We start from the raw sequence: 23,543 nt of genomic DNA, 5'->3' as shown, positions 1-23,543 counted from the left end.
CCGGGTGTCATCCCCGGTAGCAAGCACATGAGCACCCATGAGCAGGTCGCGGGATGTTTACGCTCACAGCTGCGGTTCTGTGGCTCTCGTGCCATCGATCGATGTTCTCAAAGAGGACACATCTCAGCGCACAGGGCCACAAACTGAAGAGAAGAAAAAAAAACAGCGAAGCAAATCCTGCTTGTTTTCCAGAGGGGGGGAAAAAATTATCTATTGTCTGTTTCTTTATCTCGTCTTCATAGAGGATTTGCAGACAAAGACGCTGTGTTCATCTCATAGAGGTGTCTCATTCCACCGCATCCCACGACGACGTAGGACGGTTTATAGAAACAAACATATAGAAAAAATAAGATTCCGACTCTCCCACAGCAGCGCCTGACCTATCGCATCTTTAGGTCAGCATCCGCCAGGCTGTGGGTATCTTCCAGGGGTCTGCACCGCCCACCGGCTCCCAAGACGGCCGGCAATGTAGAGGAAATGAAGCACACCCCTCGTCGCTCCTGCTGCTCTCCTCTCTCCTCCCTGCACCAGGGCTGGTCGAGAGGACCGCCCCCTGCTGGAGGAAGTGGAGAACAGCCCGTGAAATGTGCTGTGTGTGTGTGTGTGTGTGTGTGTGTGTGTGTGTGTGTGTGTGTGTGTGTGTGTGTGTGTGTGTGTGTGTGTGTGTGTGTGTGTGTGTGTGTGTGTGTGTGTGAATTTGTGGCATGAAGAGATGGGAACGTTAGAAAGGAATGAAGGAATCAAACTGGTAGAGTGTTTGGTGTCAAGTAAGGGTCAATACTAAGCTTGTGAAATTATATTTACAAATGATGTCAAAGCTGGCGTATCATCTGGTGATTGTTTGCAACTGATATATATATATTTTTGCGTGTGTTTGTGGCTGTGTACTGAAAAAGAACTTAAAGTCAAAAAGAACTCAACTTAAAAAGAATTACTTCAATTGGTAAAACACAAATGAATGGAGTGTGTTCAACTTAAAGTTATTAATTGTCTTGGCCTGTTAAGTTTAAGTTGAACAAACTTTAAAAAAAATAATAATTGTGTTTTACCAAATTGATTTTTTTTTCACAAAATAATAAATATTGAGTGGTTGGTAAAGTTTTACTATGAAGCCATGTTTCATGTAAGATTGTTTGCTGTAAAACTTCTGCTTCACTGTTGTGGATGCTATTTCGTTCTAAGGTTGCGACTCAGTAAACCCACCTTGTGGTGGTGATTCCATAATTTAAAAATAGAAAGAAGGACATTTTGCAGGTGCAGTTCACAAGTTGAGCGGTCAGAGTTCAACAGACGATCACATGGCTTTAAACTTTTGTTTCCTGTCGAGCTCTTTCTTTCTGTGCTTCTGTTCATTGGGTTGACAGACGTTTACCAATGAGGTAAGAGCAAACAAGGAAGCGGGGTGACTGACACATGTTTCCAATGATTGGGAGCACGCAGTCCATCATCACATTCTCATTCTGTCCTCACACACTGCAGAGGCAACATGAGGCTGCGGGTCGTCGTCGTCGTCCTGCTGCTGCTGCCGCTCGCCCTGCTCGCCGAGACTTTTGCTGCAGATGGTGAGTACAACTTTAAATCAGGTCAGCAGTGAAAAAGATACAGTGAAGTCAGTGAAGGATTATCATGTTACAGTCAGAATTGATAATGTGTCTTTTGCTGTTGTGATTTAAGTGTTCATGTTAATACGTGGGCATAACAGTGTATACTTGTGTTTTTTGGTCATGTCCTAATAATTAACACTTAACAGCATATTGAAACTTTTAGTGCCCTGTCTACAAATATATATATATATATTTATTACAGTAATAGCTGCTAACAAGCATGTTGCTCAAGAGTCAGTTTGGTGATTATTTATATACAATTAATTCATTAACATATAAAACAGCAGAAAATAGTAAGAAAGGTCCGTCGCAAAAAAGGCTCAAACACAAAGCAATGTCTTCAGATCGATTGTGTTGTCTGAGCAGCTGTCATTTAGGCCATTATTAAAATATTTTGTTATTTGATGATGAGTTAAAGTATTGAAGTATATAGGAAAGCACAAACAATCCCTCGAGCTATATTATCCAAAGAAGGAAGTTCATTAGGTTAGAAGAAGAATACATGAGAAGCCGTATGAAAATACATCAAATGAATTGTTCTCACACTGTTATCTTATCTCAAGAGTCCTGTATGGGACGCTGTGAGAATGTCTTTGACTCTCGGAGGAAGTGCCAGTGTGACTCGATGTGCAAGTATTACAAGAGCTGCTGCTCTGACTTTGAGGTCACCTGCGGGATGATGAGTAAGACGCCCCTCTGCTCATTTGTTCAAAATACATCGGTCAAAACGCTGCAGCACGGGACATTCAGTGATATGATTTTCATCCCCCTTTGAAGCTCGCGGAGACACGTTTTCCTTGGCAGAGGACGATGATGAGCACCTTGAAGGCACCACTGCTTCCCCGGGACATCCAGCACAGTCTTCTACCGCGGTCGTCCGTCAGCTGAGGCCCACACAGCAGCCCATCTCAGACTTCAGACCGCCGCAGCTTCCAGACACCACACTGGAGATGAGCAAACCGCCGCGACTGATCGACACCATATTTCAGAGAGTCCCTGTCAGACAGCTGACTCCCATTTCACAAACAGTCCGCCCTACACAGAGGGTCCCCGTCACAACTGAAACACCGGAGAGCGGTACAGCAGCTGAGACGACCACCGTCCCCGTCACAACACGCACCACTGACGCCCCCGACCCAGACGCGGAGGTCTGCAGTGGGAGGCCTTTTGACTCTTTCATGCAGCAAAAAAATGGCTCTATCTATGCCTTCAGAGGTGAGTGACTGGAAATCTAACACTGCAATATCCAAATGTAGTAATCTGACATATTTATAGAGAGCAAACCTTGGGGTTGAAGAGGAATTATACTCGTGTGCGTTTTCTAGGGAAGTACTTTTTTGAACTGAACGAGAAGTCGGTCGTGCCTGGATATCCAAAGCTCATCAGGGACGTGTGGGGCATCGACGGGCCAATTGATGCTGCCTTCACCCGCCTCAACTGTCAGGGCAAGACCTACATCTTCAAGGTGGGGATACAGAAGATGATCTTTTATAAATCTCACCAGTTAACAGTGTGTAAGACCACTGCTGTGACATTTTAAAAAATGTATGTGTTTAAACGAATTAAACTTTCAACAGGGAAACAAGTTCTGGAGGTTTGACGATGGCGTCCTGGATGACGACTACCCTCGAGACATCAGCGTGGGCTTTGATAAAATTCCCGATCACTTGGATGCTGCGTTTGCCCTCCCTGCCTCTGGTCACCATGGGAAAGAGAGAGTCTATTTTTTCAAAGGTGCAATCCTGATATTTCACAACAGATTTCTGTACAATATCTGGTGTGTGAAACTGTGGAAAATCATATGCCTGACATAAGGTTACGCAAAGGTAAAAAAGGGCTCGTGTTTTTGTTTCCTCCAGGGGATCAGTATTACATGTATGAGTTTTTTCACCAGCCGTCTCATAAGGAGTGTATCAGCATGTCGGACAGGTCTCCGGCCACACTGTTCAGACGCTACACTGACGTGTACTACAACATGTATGAGAGTTTCTTCAGCGAGCTCTTCTCCGACTGTGAGTTGTGCTGTTGTTTATCACTTATGCTTGTTGGGAGTGGAGGGAGGTGTTTTGACCTTTTCAGCTTACTGTAATATATTTCTGACTTTAGTGCCTCAACATCATGACAATCACCACTTCATTGACAAAGACTGGAAGGGCCTCAAGTCTCCGGTGGATGCTGCCTTCATGGGCCGGATCTATGTGACTTCCTCGAGGTCGCCACCACGCCGCTTCAACTACGAGCCTGATCAGCAGTGGGGTCAGCAGCAAGGCCAACAGTGGTACCAGCGGTATGGACAGCAGTCCGGACAGCAGTGGGGTCGCAGGAGGCAAAGCCGCTCACCCGACTGGGGCTCCGTGGCTGAGCAGGGGATGAACATGGGCCAGGACATGGCTGCAAGGGGGATGGAAATGGGTCTGAGGTTGGCAGAGAGGAGGATGGAAATGGAGGAGAGACTCGGACGGGACTGGGACAGACGTTGGGATCAGGACTGGGACCAGGGCAGAGGGAGCGATCGATACCGCCAGAACAACAGAGGCAACTACGACTCCAGATATGACAGGTCGTACTGGGAGCGACAGAGGAGCCTGCCCATTCAGAGCGTCTACTTCTTCAAAGGAGGTAACAAGAGGACAGGTTCATTCAAGCAGAGCGATTCAGTTCAACAAAACAGTTATTCCCTCAACCTTTAGTCCACAGGATGGTCCAACTGTGTCCAAAATATTTAATTCACAGTGATTAAACTGGTAAAAGCAGCAAAACTTCACATTTGAGAACACATAAACTGAGAATTTGGCATTATTGTTTAATAAATGGCTTAACGGGATACCATAAGCTGGCAACAACAAGTCCCATGAGTATTATTTTATTAGTTTGCAATTAAATCCTCATGGGACCTTTAATCTAATCTAATCCAATTCAACTTAATTTGTGGAATGACGACGTTAATTTGGTCAGAGGTAGAAGAGATAGGAAGAAGCTTCGCAAAAATACATTAAAATACAAAACATGATAGGAAAGATGCCTAAGAAAAGCTGTACGTCGTCGTCTCGGGAGGCTGCGACCGTTGTTCCTTCCCACCACACCGAAATGCCTCGCACACCCAGTCCCTCACGCAAGAAGTACTACAGTTATGACCCCAAAAAAAGATAAAAAGATTGATTCATCTACATACTTAAGTGGTTAAATGAAAAAACACACAATCGCTGTGTTATCTATGTGTACGTTGTGCAAAGGGCAAAGTGATCACAACAGTGGAGGTTCTCATTTAACCCCAACAACATGTTTCGGCTCTGCGTCGACACACGGCGGCTGGCAGGCGCGGAGAGAGGATCTCTGTAATTATATCAAAGTTTTCCGAAAATCTGACTCACCACACGAGACTTATTAGAATTAGTTTCACATGCTGTGTATTAGTCCACATGACAAACAAACAAACAAACAGATGCTTGAAGTAACTGCAGTTCCCTCTATGTGTTTCTGCGCGTCACCTTTACGTGATACACGATACTGCTGGCAGTAGTGACTGTTTCACACAACTATTTGTAATGTTTACTAATGGATTTTCACAGAGGGTTCAAGACAAGCACAACCAAGGGCTGCTCCAAAACAGAAAATTACAACAACAACAACAAGAACTCACGCACTAACTTTTTGTGCACCAATTATGTCCCCAGATAAAAATGAATAATTGTCTTCTATTGTGTTTTTTCTAGATAAATACTACAGAGTGGACCTCCGGACCAAGAGAGTTGACCCCGCCATGCCTTCATATCCCCGATCCATTGCCAAGTATTGGCTCGGCTGCTCAGACCCCAAGGGAGCAGAGAAGTAGTGGTTTCAAATCTCCAGCTGTATATTGATACATTTGTGTTTGACATTGATTCGATTTCTCTCAAAAATGCTGTTTTGGCTACAAAAATGTGCGTCAAACTTCTCAAAAGTAACTAGCTGCTCATTAACTTTGTGAAATATCGATCAGTGAAAGTCCACACGCTGCTTGTTGTGGCCAAAGTTCAGCGGGTAGATTTTCTGAACTCTGCAGTTGTGTAACCTGTTCTCGACATCAGCTGACCGACTTTATCAAACACAACTGCAGTTTGTCTTGATTAAAAAAAAACATTGTTTATTTGCAACTGTTTTATACATTCACTGCTTTTCATCTTAAGTGTGTCATAATAATTGAGGTGTGTGTTACATTGGATCCATTCAAAGACCCACGCAGAGGTTTTCTCTCAATCTGGTATCTACAGACAACTGTCAAAATGTTTATTTTATCATTATTAATTATGAACGGTGATTTGTAAATATAAAACACTCTTAAAATGGCATAAAATTGGTGTAAGAAAGAGAAAAAGTCTTAAATTGCAAGAATTTGAAGATGTGTCTGTTCCATCAGACACATCTGCAGTTGCTTTGATCCTGTAGTAGGTTGTAGATCTCAGTACTACTATACTGCACTGACAGAGCATCCCAGGTCAATTTCACTGGCTTTTGACGGATGTTTACAGGATGTCCTGTGTACAGAGTCACGATTGTTTCCATATTCACAGTCTTTTACTGTCTGTTCTTAATTGTGCTTTGATAAAACATCAGTACATCACTAAATCATATTCTCGTGCATTAAACATTGTGTTAGATTTAAAAAATAATAAAGCATACGGTTCATCATCCTGTGATCAGATAGATTCTTCACAGTCGTAGTGATATTTTTGTCCTTTGTTTCTTGTCCAACTGGAACAACCCAGTTAATAGAGTAGCTGACTTTCTCCACTCTCCAGTCTTTTATCTGACTGTCTTTTTATTCCCTCTGACTCAATAAGCAAACAAAGGCCCAAATACTACAGTACTTGTATATAAACACTTAACACAAAATGCCTTGCTGGAGCAAATAAAAGAAACGATCGCTCACATGTCCCAATACTCTTATTCATATTAGACTAGGGATGATAAACACAATAAGTGGTTTTCTTAGAATCAGCCAAATAATCTGATTTGGGGTAGGTATTTTTTGCTTTGTTTTGGTTTTATTTCAACCCATCCATCCATCCATCCATCCATCGTCTACCGCTTTATCCATTTAAGGGTCACGGGGGGCTGGAGCCAATCCCAGCTGACATTGGGCGAGAGGCGGGGTTCACCCTGGACAGGTCGCCAGCCTATCACAGGGCCACATACAGAGACGGACAACCATTCACTCTCACATTCACACCTATGGTCAATCTAGAGTCTCCAATTAACCTAACCCCATTCTGCATGTCTTTGGACTGTGGGAGAACCCGGAGAGAACCCACGCATACACGAGGAGAACATGCAAACTCCAGACAGAAAGGCCCTGGCTGGTTTGAACCGGGATTCAAACCCAGAACCTTCTTGCTGTGAGGCCAAAGTGCTAACCACTACACCACCGTGCAGCCTTTAACTCAACCCAAAATATATATTTTCTGTTTCTCCTATGAATATCAATATATAAGCAGCACTTTAAACATAATGGTTAAACATCATAGCACTAGGATTCAAGAATTCACAGTCTGATAACTGAAATTTTCTGAAGCCAGTTTGTGTCTGTGACAGTGATAAACATCAGAGAAATATATATGCATCTGTGTTAGGATCAGACCTGCTGATGACGTTGTTAGTCAGAGGTTGATCATAATATTTTCGTAGCAGGGCTCGTCAGCTCCCTCGTTGGCGATGACCTCTGTGAGACTCGCAGCGTCTCCCGCTGGTCCCACAGTCAGGTAGTTGCTCTCAGTTTCTCCTGTACTGCAGTCCGGCCTTGTGCCACCCTCAGCCCTCGCAGCTGACCCTAAGTCGGCTGCAGCCACCTCTGGCACGCTCTTCAAAATGGACGACAGTGGCCGTTTGGGAGTGCCACTCTCTGATAGTGGAACGTCACTAGCGGCGGTTGTGTCAGACGAGTTGTGGGACGCTTGCTTCCGCCTCATGGGCTTACATACGGCAACCTCCCCTCCAGACGGCACTCCCTGCTCCCAAACATTCACCCGAGCTCCAAGCTTCCTCCTGGGTGGTTTAGTAATCCCCTCGCCTCCCTTGCTTTTGGACTTGCCCGGCTCATGCTCTCTTTGTCTCTGAAGGCTGCCGAGTCTTCGCAGCATGGCCTGAACGGGGCCTTCAGGGCTCGTCTCTGATACGGGCCTGCCCGCCTTTCCCACCGTCACGTACACTGTCGTGACTTTATTTGGAGTATCAGAGTCAGATATTGGTGTCTGGTTCCCTTTATGTACAGCTGTGTTGGACATAGTCCGTCTTCTTCCTGCCGACCCAGGGACCTGCAAGGTGGCTCGGGTTGTGGTCCTGTCTACGTCCTGGTCCCCTGCATCACAGCTTGACTCCTGGTTGCCTGTTGCCTGCTCATCCACGGCATCTTCCCTCTCCTCACCCTCTGCTGCGCCCTCGTCCCCAGGTCTGGCTGAACTTCCCTGGCTTTGAAGGGCAGAGATCATCAAAACCCCCCAGCTGGATTTAGGTTTGTTGCGAAGGAGAGCGCCAGGGTCCTGAGCAGAGCCACGCCTCTCCTTGGGGCTGAAGCGTGTGCCCTCGGCGAAAGAGACAGACGGACGCTTGGCCTTGGCGATGCTTGAGGTGCGAGGGATGTTGAAGGGCGAGGTGATGTCCTCGCTGCTGAAGCCCGATGGGTCTAAGAACATGTTACACTTTGAGCTCATCTCCTGGAACTCGCCGCCTGCCACCGCTGGGATGTCTGCCGAAGAGACGGCCAGAGACAGACAACAGGGGCGAGGGACACAAATGGGAAGATTAAATCAAGAATTAAAATTCCAGGTCACGTGGCAGTTCTGCTCACCACCAAAAGAGGGCAATGGAAGGTTTAATGAAAAACTATCCCTGATCCTACCTTCTCTCGGTGGGACACAGTAGAGCGCTTCTCCCTCCTCCTCATCGCTGTCAAAGGACGACCCCTCCGTCACCCAGCCAGAAGACGGAGGTTCAATGAAGCTGTGGTTGAAGGTCAGCTCGGGGTCATGGTGAGAGACTGTGTGTGTGGCGTGAAAATAAATTAAATAATAGAGAGGGTAACGTTAGTCATATCCATACAAGGCTTGAGGGACTTTATCTCTGACATTTCACTTATCAAGTGGTTTAGAAAATGATATTCCCCCGTACTCCACACTGAAAAGCTCTTCATGTCTTTCAACAATAAAAGAAACCATTCCTCCTTTTGATATTTCATCAAAAACACAGCTGCTGGGACTTTTTACATAAATTCGGACACATTTCATAATAAAAATATCTATTTAAATGTTTTTTCTTTATTCATAAAAAGAGGCGAGCTTGAGATAAACAGTGAAAATTAAACTTTCACAATTTCACATCAAGCAAGTTATATATTTATCACAGTATGAGTTCATGACTCATGCACTCATTCCCCCAAAGAAAGCGAAGGTTTAAAAGTACTGACATATGTCTCTTGAACCACATTATCACTGTCTTCATGAGGATAGGCAGTTACAACATGGTCCATCCTGTACTGTGCTGTCCTGTATACTGTGCCACACTGTAAATACTGTGTTGTCAGACTCACCGGTGACACGAGGCAGACCAGAGGACCAGTTAGAGAGACATGGGAGGGCAGCGCTGATGTTCGCCAGGACGCTGTAGACGTGATATTTCATCCGAACAGACAAGCCTCCATCAGCCACGGTCGCCCTGTGAGAAAGGTTTGTGTAGTAAGAGTTTCACACCACAAACTGTTTTCAGTCTGGTCCAGTTCAGCGTAGTTCAGTCATGTTCTGGTTTGATCCTCTGTGCTACTGTAAGTGGACTTAATATTAATGCAGAATATGTCGGGATGATTGTATAAAGAAATCTGTGACGGGCTGATTTGAAAGGTGAGTGAGGCACAGACCTGTCTTTGTCATCAACGGGGCCTCCTCCACAACACAAACAGCAGCAGAGCACGGCTAACAGCAACAGGAGCAAAGGGACCAGCACGCCTGCTAGTACAGCACTTCTGCCACCTGACACACACACACGTACACACACACACACACACACACACATCAAACAAACATGTGAGGCCCTTTAGGCTCATATGGTGATCCATGTCATATGGGTTGATGGATGGATGGATGGACGTACTGTTGGGGCAGACTCCAGTGACCGGGTGGCAGCCGACCTCTTCACCACAGTCACAGACAGAGGAACAGTTGAGTCCAAACTGCAGGGCAGGGCAGGTGCTGTTACAGCTGGAAAAGAAAATCGAGAATAACATAATTACACGAAAACACTGTATATCAAACTCAGTGAAAATATGCAGTAAAGACAAATAAACATTGTGGCGTCATAGAGGAGAAAATTAAAGGAACAAGAACAGACCTTCTGCATCTTTCAACCCGCGAACCTCAAATGTCATATGTTTAACAATGACGACGCCACATAATTACACCACTCTCTTGGTCAGGTTTAAGAAAAAACAAAAACAAATTCACATTTGTCTACAGTTTGCTCTCTGGGTTTGAGCTTATGAACAGTGCTGCTATAAACACAGTGTGTTGTATAAGCCTGACTCTACTCTACCAGCCGGCTCACCTCTCTCCCTGGAAGCCTGGCTGACAGACACATGTTCCTGTCACGTGATGGCAGTTACCCTGGAAACAAGGGTTACACAGGAAGCTGCAGGCGTCGCCAAACGTCCCGTCGGAGCAGGCCTCCTCACACCTGGGCAGCAGGGAGCAGTGATCAGGGACACTTCTAATCCTAAACCTTAACGGACTTTGCCTCTTCTGTGGATGTTGCTTCAAAAAATGTAAGGACTTAAGGACACGACAAGCATCGTCACACACACACCCTCATTTTCAAGGTCTGTAAAAAAGTACACACACTCTAAAAGGCTGGCTGTTTTTGAAAGACATCATCCACAGGTATCCAGATTTTCAAGTTTTACCTAAGACAAGAGTCTGGGATCTAAATGTGATATCTGTAACTTATTATTTTAAATATGTTTTCTTAAAACTTAAATATAAGGAGCAGGCAGGTACTTTGTAACAAATAACACTTTCTCTTTCTCCAATTCCCTAACTTTAGAAAAAATATCCTAGTCCCCTCAAGTCTAAGGGCATTACGACAAAAGCTTTCAGGACATTAGCTGAAAAAGTCAGTTAAATAAAATGCATTAAGCGTGCATTAAGTGTGCACACCTGGGTCCTGTCCATCCAGGGTCACACCTCCGACATTTCCCAGTGTTGGGGTCACACGGTTCATTGTTCCTGCAACGTGGACACTTTTCCAGGCAGCCGTCACCGTGATAGCCAGACGGACACGGGCGGTCGCACCGTGTACCGTTCCAGCCGGGATCACAGGCGGCGCAGGCACCATCGGTGGCAGAGCACGGCAGGTTGTCTTTACAGTGACCACAGCTGAGGAGAGGCCAGACAGAGTCCAAGATGAGAAATAAAAACAATCAATGCGAGCTCAGCATAGAGACGCACAGGTGTAAACACATCTACCTTTTTTAGACCCACCTCATTTTACACCCACTGCCGTACTGTCCAGGCTCACAGGCCTGGTTACAGTAGACACCATGGTACCCCGGGTGGCACAGGCACTGCCCGCTGGCTATGTCGCACATGCTGTGTGTGAGGTCACAGTTGCAGCGTCGGTCACAGCTGGGTCCCCACCAGCCGGCCTCGCACTCACACACACCAGTGCGCTGATTGCACGCCGACAGGTAGCAGTTGCAAGTGACGGGACATTTCAGCCCCCAGTGACCTCTCTGGCACTGACACCGGCCTGTGAGCTGTTCGCAGCCGGGGCCCGCAGCGCCGCCGCCGACGCACTGGCACGGCTTGGAGCAGGTTGGCGTCCACCAGCCCTCATCGCAGGTGCAGTTGCCGTGGACGGGGTGGCAGTGGCCGTGGCGGGTGCACTTGCAGGCGTACTGGCACAGGGGACCCCAGCGGTTGGGGTTGCAGGTGCACTCACCGGTGACGGGGTGACACCGGCCGTGCGGGTGACACCGACACACCTGGCGACAGTCTGGAGCCCAGAACTCGGGAGGACAGCCTGATAACAGCCAGTAGACACGCAGCACATAGAACACTGTAATACTGTACATACAACACTGTTATACTACACTGTTGATACTCTACATACACACTAACACCTTGTAACCGCTGTATGAAGAGGTGGAATCTACCTAACTACATTTACACAAATACATTTAGTCAAGTACTCTACTTCAATACAATTTTTAGGTACTTTCACTGTTCTTATTTATTTTGCTACTACTACTTCTACTTATACACTACACATCAAACCATTTACTTCACTTTACTTGACATACATACTCACTTGCAACTCATTAAAATCAGACTTTTCATTTAAAAAGTTTATGAAAAGCAAAGTGTTGTTAAAGATTAATGCAGTAGTCTTTTTTTTGTTTTGTGATCCCTCACTATTTGCGGTCTCATTTCCTACTTCAGATCTATATATAAGTTAAGGAGACTTTTTCCCTCTACCTCACAGCTGGTCTCTCTTATAAAGATCTATTTATCTATTTATTTTCTTTTAAATACAGATTCAGTGAAAAAACAGATTAACCAATGGACTAAATAATTCCAGATTGTATTCCCAGTATTTAAAATAGCTCCACCTCAAACTAATACAAAATAAGATACCACTTAATAATATAGTGTATCACTCAGGGGCAATTTCTCTGCTGAGAAGGTACTTTTACCTTTGGTACTTTGGGTATATTAAGTCGATGATACCTTAGTCATTTTGAATTTGCCTCTACTTGTACCATAGAGTGTTTTCATGCATATATGTTTCATTTTCCATTCTATGTGTTAAACAGGATGGATGTTTTTTTTATATATTTTGTGCAATTTGCGTAATGTAATTCAAACAAAAACAAGCATCTTGTGCTTTTTAATGTAACTCACGTGTTTTGCAGTGAGCTCCAAAGTAACCAGGTTGGCAGCGACACATTCCAGGATACACACAGATCTCGTCTTTTAGGCAGGCCTGCTCGCCCTCGCACACAGCTACACACACACACACACAAACATATAAATATATATATATATATATATATATATATATATATATATATATATATATATATAGACAAGGAAAACAAAGCCAATATGGTGGCAGTAAATGCACAATTTCTACGGACTGCTGTCCATCAGAATAGTTATACAGTGACTCACGTATAGTGCACTCGTTTCCCTCCTGACGCCATCCAGTGCAACAGGCAAGTGTGGACGGATCTCTGAAAATACCAAAAATAATCAAAACAGCCTGACGAAGCTGAAACTTAGCAAAAGAAAAACCCACACAATAAGAAAAAATACTCACAATAATCAGAGAAAACAATTAAAAGGAAAAGAATATATATAAATAAAAAAATGATAGACAAAGGATCTGTCAAGCAAATCCTATTCTACTCAGGAGTGTGGATTTCCTTGAGAAATACATTTTCATTACACCAAAATGTGTCACAGCAACAATATGAATATCCTTATTTCTTTTCAAGCGGTCCAGGGATGTCCAAATATTTTTCGGTCACATGTATCCGACAAGTTTCCGTTTCAAAGTTTCATCCCTTCACCAAAAATGTAAAAAACCAACAGGTGTGAAGGTAAAGGTGAAGTCTACCTGATACTGCGGCAGACGTTCTTCCCGGCGGGATCCAGTGTGTGTGAGGAGGACGACAAGCAGCAGAGCAGAGCGCTCAGAGCGCCGAGGGGAAACTTCATCTCCACACCAGGCCTACACCAAAACCTGTAGCCGAGTATGTTTCAGTGTCACCTCTTAATGTCCAGTCGGGTCCTGACTTCTTTCTTTCCTCTCAGTTTGTTCTCCTTCCAGTCAGAGGGGAGCACAACAAGAGGCGATGTCTCTCTGTCCACCCTCCACCCTTCCCTCCTTCTCTTTCTCTCCCGTAAGTCGTCTTGCGGCTCCAGTGCAGCCAGAGAGGTCGAAGCCCCCAGGTTTCCTCTCCCCATTTCCTGGGGAAGTCAGAGCCACTTCCTTCTATTCAGCCAGACTCGGAGCTTTTTAAAGATGGTTGAACACTCACACACAAAGCTCGCCACACACAAACACACACCCCTGACGTTCACCTTTTTCCCAGAATCTCTTGTTGACAGTCTTCCAGGAGATGATGAGGAACGCCTATGTCCTTTTAAGTCATGAAAGTCAAGTACAAAGACAGTCCCATGATCACTTTGAGCTCCTGTAAATGTAATTCAGCAGTGGAATCTGGTGTCGCTCAAATTCTCTTTGAATAATGGGGTCTGAATCATCAAGTCTGTGTTTAATAGATTTTATTGAATTTTGACATTTCAAGAGCACAGAAAATCCACATTGTGAATTGTCACATTTTCAATAAAGTTCACTCACATGGCAATTGACATCTTAAATATGCTTTTGTCAGCATAAAGGTTTCACTATAAACGTGCTTACAAAAATAGGTTGCAAACAGTAATTCATGAAAGCACGGTCTGATTTGAAGGTCACACACCGTCTCTTAATAAATACAACACGACTGTTGGGTCTGTGTAGTGCTGCGGTGCTTTTAAAGGCATCAGATTGCAATGTTGAGTTATTTTATATTAACCTGTCAGCTAGGGGGGAAAAAATCCCCACACCTCTTTTCATTTCCACGAAGAAGATCACAACTTCCTTTAGAGGTAAAGTAACCAGTCTACACCGGCCGAAAGACGTGTCTGCAGACACACACTTATGGCACCAGCATCAAATACACACCAGCTTTGGCGCTGTGCAGCGACTGATGACTGAAAGTTAAGAAAATATATATCTTCAACATGTTAAGGCTTATTAAAATGCCCTCACTGCTGGAAGAGTCTGATGCAATGACAACAACTACAAAGTGCTTGAAATCATGAAAAATACATGAGTTCATATTTTTATAAAAATGAAACAATGCCCTCTTGTGGAATCCAGGTTTAACTTAATATACCGTTTTCCACATTACTACACTGAAAAAAGAAAATTGATTACCAACTTTAAAAAAATACTTTAATTGCTTACACACAAATGAGTTAAGTTTGTTCAAATTAAAGTTTTTCAATCTTCTGAACAATCTTCTTTTTCAGAGCAGTGGTGAGTTTCATTTCAGAATATATACTTTTGTGATGTCTTTGGTTTTTGTTAAAGTTTTCACATAAATATGTGAAATAATAATTTTTCTAAAATAAAGCAATGACGAAAAACATCATTATTTAAATTAATACTTAAAGTCATACAAAAGAAAGAATCTTTGTGGTGGTGAATTAAAAAATATCCCTCGATACTGTGGTACACCGTGCGGTTTGTACCGGCGTCAAACAGTGTTTATCTTGTTTATCAATGAATAAAGGTTAACAAAATGGAAAATGAAAGTAAGTTTGATAGAAATGAAGCTGAAGGGTTTGTTTAAAGACTTCCACACATTTTTTCCTCACGCTCAGATGGCGCCTTTGTGCTTATACACACTGGGCCTGCAGTCAGATGACCTAACCTCTTCACTGGGTTACGACCAGATTTTCTGCCACAAGCTGAGTAAGACGTCCCAGGAGAGAAGGGTCGAATGAAGACAAACTCCGGGGGGGGGTCCTCAGGACGGTACTAGATTCAGGAGGACGGTCGCTTCTCCGTCCCGTCGGTGGCCTCTGAGTCACCGAGGATCTCCCAGCTGGAGGCGGAGTTGCTCATGTGGGTGGGGCTGCGGCCGCTGCCCGACCGCGTCAGAAAGCCAAAGCTGCAGAGTAGAAAATACAGGCCTGAGGTCAGATCTGTAGTCGGGGATTAGAGCTAAATATAGACCCTGACTGACTAAGATGCCAGGACCCGGACAGAGTGAGCAGACAGAGATAAATCCAAGGCTTGATTCACAGATGATGTCTGCAGAATTAGACCATTTGGGTTTTTTATTGATCTTGCTTTGCCTTTAACAAGATAGTACAGTGCAGTACAGTCGTTAGAGTATCTGCAGCGGAAGTGACAATTCTATTATCAATTTCTGTTATACTAGACATGCTAATAAAGCCAAATAGACCCATAACACATATTAACTCCGCAGACAGGAGGAGTCACATTCTTCACTTAATCAGATTCTCGGTCGAGAGCTTTTCCCTCTCACCCAGACTCAAATGCTCTTTATGAGCTGAAATTGTTTAACATCCTCTGTAGAATCAAATGCATCATGTCCAAGAAGATGGACTTAATTTAAGGCTAAAAAACATGAATATGAGTCACCATTTAACATCTACTTGGTTCATTTAGTTGAATTAAGATGAATTAATATCAATTCTAAAAATGTGTCTGATTGCTACAATAGGAAACATTGTGTTTCAGTTGGTGAATAGCATCAAATTTACACCTGCAGGACTTGTGTCATATGACAGTACACACATACCAGCTTTATGCCATCGTCCCAAATTATTTTCACGTTGCAGATTACAGTATCCCATGAAGAAGATAAAATGGGAAGAATATTTAAATTCCAATCCAATCAGAGAGGACATTGTGAAACCAGGCAGACAGCAGCCAGGTGCACTGGACAAAGGGAAGGAATGAGAGAGCCAAGGCCCCGTGACGCCGTTCACTGCTGGAGCCCTTGGGCAACATGAGCACGAGAAAGTCATTCAGGCAGAGAGAGTTTCAAAACCTGCTTTCACATCAGTACATCTGTTTGAGAACACTTGTCAGTGGCGTTGCGCAGGGAAATTTGCCATTGCACACAAGACACAAGTGTGGTTCCACTGATGTCTCCACGTGCCGGTTTACTCTTTCTGAAATCATGGTTTGTTGAGTGTAAACTTGACTCTAACCACACATCTAACAGGATTTTGACTGCCATCCGTATGATATGAAATCAACGATTATCTTTAAAGTCGTACGACCAAATCAGTTTAAAGTTTTTGAAATGAGATTAAAAGGAACATGACTTGATGCTTTGGATTACTCTGAATCTGCGAGCTGCTCCGCCCGTGGTGTCATATAGATTCCAGACATTGTAATAAACTGCTGTATGCTAAAGTGCAGGCTTGGGGAAAACCTAGAACAATCACTGCTCCTCTCTCACGTTCGTCTTTTTATCCGGGGCCCTGTGCAGCACCGTGTGCAGCGTTCTGCTTTCCGGTCGGAGTGGTGCAGTGAAGCGGTGCAGGTAAGAAGTTGTACTCACAGATTTCGAATGCGGGACTCAGTCGGTTTGTCAGTGTTGTCCTCTTGTGCACCGTCTACTTCTGTCTGCCCGAAGAGAGAACTCCTCTCCTCCTCATCACTGGAGAGACGGAAAAGCAGTGAGTACAAACTATGTTCTCCTCGGAACATCTACACTGCCCTCATTATTTGCGTGCTGTTGGTGAGAAGAGAGACCTGCTGCTGCATTCATACGCAGAAATTCCAAGCATCTTGGCCTTAATGAGCTTTTTCCTTTTCTTGATGGCTGAGCCGACGGCTTCTAAGAGGAAACCGGGACACCTCTCCTCGTTCAGGATCTCCCTGCAGAAGCGTAATTAAACATGTAAAATCACAAGAAAAAATTCCATAATGCAGAGAACACTCGACTCACCCACCTCTGATAGTAGCTGAGCTCCTCCTGCACCAGGAACAGGTTGGTTTTGAGCTCGTTCCTCTCGAAAATGATGTCCCGCACCTCCTTCTTGGTGAAGCACGGCTGATCGGGATCCTTCTGGTCACCTGTCGACTTTTTGGTCGGCTCTCGAGCCGTTTGACTCGGGCCGGACTGATGGGAGAGCAGAGAGTCACTGGGTTCATCCGGACTAACCTCAAACTACAGAGGTCGTATCCTGTCTTGATCTGCCCCCTGCGGAGCTCGTGGGAACTTTCTTTGTGGGGATTTATGTTTCATTTAGGTCATGTCACGTCTCAGATTGTTTCAGGTCACTTAACTTCCTGCTCCCCTTGCGTCTCCCGCTTTCTCGATGACCTGTCTTTGTCTCACTATCAATATCTTGTGTTCCTGCTTGTTTTTGCATTCTTGGTTTGTGGGTTTTTTCACTTCGTCTGCTGGCTTGTCTTATTGGTTAAACATTTTCTGTTCTGCACCTAGTTGCTTTCGTTGCCACTATAAGTTGTCACTTTATCAGTTTAACAAGGTTCAAATAGACACTTTACACATTTATTTTGAGGATGCATCTGGAGCAACTATCATATATGAAGATCAACTCAGTCATCAACCACATCCTATATCCTCCCCTCAACGTTTTGGTATGCAGCTCAATGAGCACAGTTTTTTTTCAATATTATAAAAAATACCTTGCTGACACAGGCACACTGTTATACATTGGTGTTGAAAACCAGATCACAGTGTGACGTGCTTCACCGGACATGAGTTGAAATGAAAGAGAGAAACACTGGATACATACGGGGCTGTTGCTGTTGGTTCTGTCCAGCAGTGCCTGGAGGTTTTCGATCTCTTTGCTCTTCTCCTTCAGATCCGCCTCCATGTCGGCCTTCCTCTCCACGGTGCCCTTCAGCTGAGCCTGCAGCACATTCTGCTTGTGTCGCAGCTCTGCGTTCATCTTCATGAAGCGGTCCAGCTGCTCCTGGAGCTGCACACACACAAAGATATGCATTAACTGATATGTTGTTTTGCTCATTTTGTCTCCTATTGTGTTTTCCGTCTGTATGTGTTTTTATTTAAATGCTGCTGCTTTTCTTGGCCAGGAATTTGAGCTTTTTCTTGTTTAAAGAAATATTAAATATTAATCATAGTAGAGCAACAAAGTAGATTAAATAATCAGACAGACAGTTTCCATATTTCCAGCCAGGTATAGAAACAGTGAAACACAATATCAATAAGCCAGGGCTGGACCAAAAAGACAATCTGCATCAGGCCCATGATGACAGCTGCAGAGTGTGAGTGGGGTGAAAATGTGTCCATGTCTGAGATTTGGACCAAAAGTGTGAGGGAAGAGGAAGAATCGGAATGACACCACACAACGTCAAGACAAGTGCAGCATTCATTATTAGGACGGGAAAAAAATTCAAGTCATCCATCTGAGCAAACAGAGAAACTACTTTAGTTGACCATGACTTGGTTTTTTCTTTCTTAAGCTAACCATTAACAAACACACACCCAGTTACGGCTGCAATTCAAATCATGTGGTATACGTAAAGACACGTGCAAACACTCATACCAGAACCCACACGCACACACTGCAGTTGTGTGGGCGTGCAAACTCTGCCCAATCTTGTCTAAAGTGCATATTAATCCTCAACTAGTTATGACTATGTGGATAATCCCTGAACTCTTTACCTGATATTTAACACACTGTTCTTTCTGTCTTCCACTGTGTTTCACTGGTGTGGTTTACCCAATGTAACCTCTCTTTTGATTCTGCGTGTGATGTATTATGTTTGCACGTTATTATGTTATACACGTGCACAAATATTACAAAATATATCCTTAGCATGATAGTAATAGTTAGTAAAAATATTTCTCTTTGAACAACGGGTTGCGAGCCGCAGTGCGTGAACATTTCTCTTTTAATGAAATTGTGTTTTTGTGCACAGGCAGAAGAATCATCACACGTGTGTGTGTGTGTGTGTGTGTGTGTGTGTCTCCTTACCGCCTCCACCTCTTTTGAGATGGTGGTGATCTCCTGGACTTTGGCCCTCAGCTCGTCTCGCTGCTTGTCCACCACCTGCTTCAGCTTCAGCATCACCTCTCGCTCCTGCCGCTGGACACGATCTGACCATATGGAAATGCAGTAACCAACCACAGATATGGTGAAAAATAAGAACAATCTCTAGCTTCTGATGAAAATGTAGACAGTTCATTTATGAATCTGGACATATAATGAAAACTACAAACAAAAATATGCGTAGGCCATTACCACATGATCTCAAACAAACTCTACAAATGACAAAAGATATTATCTAAGATCGTGATATATTTTTGCACTGATTTAAAGGTTCAGTTCAGTGCTTTGTTGTGCCAGTGAACAAGGATAATTATAGGAACTATTTTCTCACTAAAGAGTTTAAAGAGTTCACAGTGAGATTTGAGGATTCTCTATAGTAACTGAAACATTGTTTTTGTGCAAACATACCACAGATAACTTTCTATTCACCTCTATTACATTGGCGAGGGCATGCCTATCTGAAATCCTGGGCAAATAAAACCAAAACTATACACAGGTAGATAAAATAACAACCATATTATGTATTAGTCCCTTAAAACTAAACTTCTTCTACATAACTGAAATAACCAACAGCACACTAAGCCTTCGCTGAACGAAGCTCTGGAGCCTGAGAGCAGCCGCATTCATCACATGACATGAGTGATCACATTCACCTGCCACATGGCCTCTTGTCAAATAACTTACAAAATTATTAAAAGCAGCATGTCTTTCCTGTAAGCAGCACAAGAAATCAAGAGCCAGCAGAGGGACTCCACCTTTTGGCTCACATTACTGCGGGTAAGTTTTCTACATGCTGTAATGTGTCAGTCCTTTATTTGGAGTCTGTTTGCACGCTAAGCACAGCCTGGTCTCTGACTCCTCTCATATGGGTGAACACTTCTGCTGCTTCAACCCCAAAAAAGTAACTGCACAACTGACAGTGCAACAACTGGTTCGGCTGCTTTCATTGTCCGTGCATGTGACTGTTAACCCACTGCTTTGAATACAACTGTAACTGGTTGAGAAGATTTTTCCCACTAGATATAGATTTGCATTCCTGGACTGGAGTAGGAAAACTACATAACCAAATGGCCATGGGGTAATTTGCTTATTTAGAGAACACTTAACGACAGGCCTGGGTACGTCTTATGGATTTTCTAGGGATCAACGGGGCAAAATTTCTAAATCTGTTTTCATATTTTACAAGTTTATGGGTAAGATTGAGATTTGAATTTTTCAATTTTAAGTTATTTAAAACGTACTATAATTAAGAGCCACCCTGAGCCCCACGTATTTTCAGTTTTGTCCGCTCAACTCTTACAGATGGAAAAGAAAATCTTCATGATTCCCTCAGGCTTTGAGAAAAGTTCCTGTTGCCACATCTCAGGAACTTATAAGTCAAGTGAAGATTATAAACAACAAGCAGCAGGATGACTGAAAGGCTGCTTTTAGGAGAAAAAGAAAGTGTCTATTGGAACTGACTTTGGAAGGCCAGATTTTAAAAAACCAGCCACATACATTTCACTTTGCGTATGTACTCGTGGGACATACCTTCCTGTGCATGGCTGCCTTTCAGCCGGCTCTGCAGCTCCTCCCTGTTCTCCTGGAGCTGCTGGACCTGGAGCTGCAGCTCCTCACACCTGCTGCTCCACTGCTGCTCCCTCTGCTGCAGCTCCTGCTTGAGAGGATGGGAGCCAGACTGTAAAAACATTACCCCAGAGACTGGATACTAAACATTCACCCCCTCCAAAAAAAAAAAATAGGATCTGAATTTTACGAGAGCTGTAAAAGTTTCTTCGGCATTTATGAATTTGCCTACAGCAAAACAGAGTGTGTGCTGTTGGGTGTGTCATTTTGACGTTGGCCATTACAAATGTTGTGTGAAAACGGTTACATGACATCTCAATAACAAAATTCTGACTTCTGTGAACCACACCCATTTATTTCCCAGCCTATGCTTATAACAACACAGTCTAAACAATGTTGTAATACTGTGGATTAAAGTGAAAAACTTGCTGATGGATTGGCAGTTAAAAAAGATCTTATACATCGTAGAAATGGCAGCAGTGTAGGCCATCAATAGTATGATCAGAGTAATTAAATAACTCCTTCATTTTTACAAAACCATTTCACAACAGTGGAGTTCAAGTGAGTTAATATGGCACAAAACAGGCCACACACACACCCACGTGCTCAAGGTATTTCAGATTTGCAGCTTGGTATTAATTAATCACGTACATTTCCGCAAGAAACGATATAGTCTAATATTGGCTGATCTGAGCCTTTCACAAACATAAGAGAAATGTGTTGAAGTTTGCCAATATGAAAACTTTTGTTTGAAATAAATAAACAATGCAGAAAAGATTTTGCATCTATAATTATGTTTTACAAACCCAAATGATGTCGATTACCTTATATCAAGTTCGATATATTATTTTTTTTTATTCAAAGTTGTTTATAATATCCTGTAATCTGCAAAGAAATTAAATCAAGCGTCAATAATAATTATTTGTCATAAGGGTTCATGCCATCTCAGCAGTCATTGCCAATTGTTTGGCAATGAATAGCCTAGATACTAGTTGACATATTGCTATTGGGAATTGGTTTTGTTTTTACTCCCCAATATCGGTATCGACACCGGCCCCACAAACATCCGCCTCGGTCCGACTCATGCGCTCAGACCACTGTCACACACGAGCTCGACATTTGTCTCGACACCGAAGCTTTCTTCGTGTCTAATGTGGATGTTCCGACGTCGGCTGCTGCTCGGAGCTGCAACAAGCTGCTGCGGTCGCGACCCAACAGGGACACGACCCGCGCCAGTGCGCCTCGCGCCAGTGCCACGCGCCAGTGCGCCTCGCGCCGCGTCCTGTGTCGCGGCTGCACAGCGCCGTGGCACCGCAGACGGCCGGCGAAGGGCGCCGACGCCGGGAGGGTCGCAGAGCTGCAGCAGCTCGCTCACCCGTACTTCTCTTCCGTCGCCGGCCTCCTCGCCTTCTCTGGCGGCGGCGGCGGCTCGTTTCCTCTGCTGCTGCAGCCGGATCGCCTCGAACGTCTCGAGCAGCTCCGCTTCCTTCAGCGTGTGATCGCGGCGCCGCGACGCGAAGCTCTCCAGCAGCTCCAGCGCCGTCACCAGCCTCGGCACCAGCCCCAGCACGCTCTCCTTGCCGTAGCCGTCGATGAGCTTCTCCACCTCGGCGCCGATCAGCTCGGCGAGGTCGTACACGTCGTCCAGGGTCAGCGTGGCGCTGTCGAAGCAGCGCTCCGCGCTCCGGGCGGCTCGGGGCGCTGCTCGGGGTTCCTGCATGGTCCGGTCGTTCTTCACATCCGAACACACTCGCTCGCTCGGCAGACTGCGGCTCGGCAGCGCGACGTGTGAGCGAGAGACGAAAGTGAAAACACGTTCACAACCAGACGCTGGTGTTAAAGTTCAGAGCTCGAACGTTTGCTGATCCTCGGTCGCGGGCGCGTCTGAACTTGACCTGCTCCTCTTCCGACAACAACACGTCATGTACGTAGTGATCACGTTTACAATCTAAACACGGAAGAAGAAAAAAAAACACAAGAACATCGAGTACTCGCCAGTGCACTGTGCTACAAGGCTGGACAGGACCGTGATCCTGCAGCCTGCTCACTGAGGGATCCTCCTCCTCTCCTGCCCAATGTAATGTGAGCACAACACACACAACACATAACTCTCACACACACAATTCACACACATAACCCTCACTCTCTCACACACACACAACACATAACTCTCTCACACACACCACACAACACATAACTCTCACTCTCACACACACACACAACACATAACTCTCACACACACACACACACACCTCACACACATAACTCTCACTCTCACACACACACAACTCACACACATAACTCTCACTCTCACACACACACAACTCATAACTCTCACACACACCACACACAACACATAACTCTCACACACACCACACACAACACATAACTCTCACACACAACTCTCTCTCTCTCACACACACACACACACATAACTCGCCTGCCAAGTCGAGAATAGTAACAGGCACCAGAGCGTGAACATTAAATATCCTGTGTAGATCTGCAGTCAGAAATGTTGAACCTATAGATGTACAGTAGATGTCAATCAAAATCGCAACACGAGGGAAATTATGAACGGCAGAAAACTACAAGCATGACTTGTTTATACTGCAGTTACAGGCTCCATTTGCAAAGCACTGGTGTCTGAAAGAGAAATGCGCATGTCACTAAAACCCAACCAAGCCGAGTGTTACTGGAGACTGACCTCTGC

General features: G+C 44.5%; 3 protein-coding genes across 6 annotated transcripts; 1 reads left to right on the top strand and 2 right to left on the bottom strand.

Annotated features, from left to right (window-relative positions):
* The first annotated feature begins 170 nt into the window (after positions 1–170).
* vtna (vitronectin a) lies at positions 171–6,370 on the top strand. The gene is made up of 10 exons (XM_035622423.2): positions 171–311; positions 396–1,379; positions 1,480–1,562; positions 2,168–2,287; positions 2,382–2,819; positions 2,930–3,069; positions 3,182–3,338; positions 3,464–3,616; positions 3,711–4,223; positions 5,318–6,370. Exons 2-10 carry the CDS (start codon positions 1,375–1,377, stop codon positions 5,434–5,436), a joined length of 1,728 nt encoding a protein of 575 aa, XP_035478316.2. The 5' UTR covers positions 171–311; positions 396–1,374; the 3' UTR covers positions 5,437–6,370.
* Positions 6,371–6,936: 566 nt separating this feature from the next.
* scarf1 (scavenger receptor class F, member 1) lies at positions 6,937–13,566 on the bottom strand. Its single transcript, XM_035623841.2, has 11 exons — positions 13,245–13,566; positions 12,797–12,858; positions 12,527–12,628; positions 11,105–11,645; positions 10,781–10,999; positions 10,173–10,301; positions 9,723–9,829; positions 9,490–9,601; positions 9,166–9,290; positions 8,479–8,616; positions 6,937–8,325 (listed from the first exon to the last, which is right to left on the bottom strand). The coding sequence occupies exons 1-11, from the start codon at positions 13,343–13,345 to the stop codon at positions 7,241–7,243; spliced, it is 2,721 nt and encodes a 906-aa protein (XP_035479734.1). The 5' UTR covers positions 13,346–13,566; the 3' UTR covers positions 6,937–7,240.
* A 332-nt stretch (positions 13,567–13,898) lies between these two features.
* LOC118299516 (Rab interacting lysosomal protein) lies at positions 13,899–22,822 on the bottom strand. 4 transcript variants are annotated; one of them, XM_035623332.2, is made up of 8 exons: positions 22,209–22,822; positions 20,798–20,924; positions 19,193–19,314; positions 17,987–18,172; positions 17,174–17,343; positions 16,974–17,099; positions 16,780–16,878; positions 13,899–15,351 (listed from the first exon to the last, which is right to left on the bottom strand). In XM_035623332.2, exons 1-8 carry the CDS (start codon positions 22,551–22,553, stop codon positions 15,225–15,227), a joined length of 1,302 nt encoding a protein of 433 aa, XP_035479225.2. In that variant the 5' UTR covers positions 22,554–22,822; the 3' UTR covers positions 13,899–15,224. The 4 variants fall into 4 exon arrangements, with proteins under 4 accessions (XP_035479225.2, XP_035479226.2, XP_035479227.2 ...); XM_035623333.2 differs by having other exon boundaries at positions 20,798–20,921; XM_035623334.2 differs by having other exon boundaries at positions 22,215–22,822.
* Positions 22,823–23,543: the final 721 nt, after the last annotated feature.

This window comes from Scophthalmus maximus, chromosome 11, assembly GCF_022379125.1.
Source record: "Scophthalmus maximus strain ysfricsl-2021 chromosome 11, ASM2237912v1, whole genome shotgun sequence".
In the NCBI taxonomy this organism is placed as follows: Eukaryota; Metazoa; Chordata; class Actinopteri; order Pleuronectiformes; family Scophthalmidae; genus Scophthalmus; species Scophthalmus maximus.
Note: the sequence above shows the minus strand (reverse complement) of the source record. Positions and strands in the feature narration are given on the sequence as shown.

What these genes read in the sequence shown, in the direction of transcription:
- vtna (XM_035622423.2), top strand. An exon ending in GGTCACCTGCGGGATGATGA is followed by an intron (nt 2,288 to 2,381) that starts GTAAGACGCCCC and finishes CCCCCTTTGAAG; the next exon opens with CTCGCGGAGACACGTTTTCC. An exon ending in CTCTATCTATGCCTTCAGAG is followed by an intron (nt 2,820 to 2,929) that starts GTGAGTGACTGG and finishes TGCGTTTTCTAG; the next exon opens with GGAAGTACTTTTTTGAACTG.
- scarf1 (XM_035623841.2), bottom strand. Translation starts at nt 13,345, where the DNA reads ATGAAGTTTCCCCTCGGCGCTCTGAGCGCTCTGCTCTGCTGCTTGTCG. An exon ending in AACGTCTGCCGCAGTATCAG is followed by an intron (nt 12,859 to 13,244) that starts GTAGACTTCACC and finishes TGGTATTTTCAG; the next exon opens with AGATCCGTCCACACTTGCCT. An exon ending in CACTGGAGTCTGCCCCAACA is followed by an intron (nt 9,602 to 9,722) that starts GTACGTCCATCC and finishes TGTGTGTGTCAG; the next exon opens with GTGGCAGAAGTGCTGTACTA.
- LOC118299516 (XM_035623332.2), bottom strand. Translation starts at nt 22,553, where the DNA reads ATGCAGGAACCCCGAGCAGCGCCCCGAGCCGCCCGGAGCGCGGAGCGC. An exon ending in GAACCAACAGCAACAGCCCC is followed by an intron (nt 17,344 to 17,986) that starts GTATGTATCCAG and finishes CTCTCCCATCAG; the next exon opens with TCCGGCCCGAGTCAAACGGC. An exon ending in GAGTCCCGCATTCGAAATCT is followed by an intron (nt 15,352 to 16,779) that starts GTGAGTACAACT and finishes TCTACTCTGCAG; the next exon opens with CTTTGGCTTTCTGACGCGGT.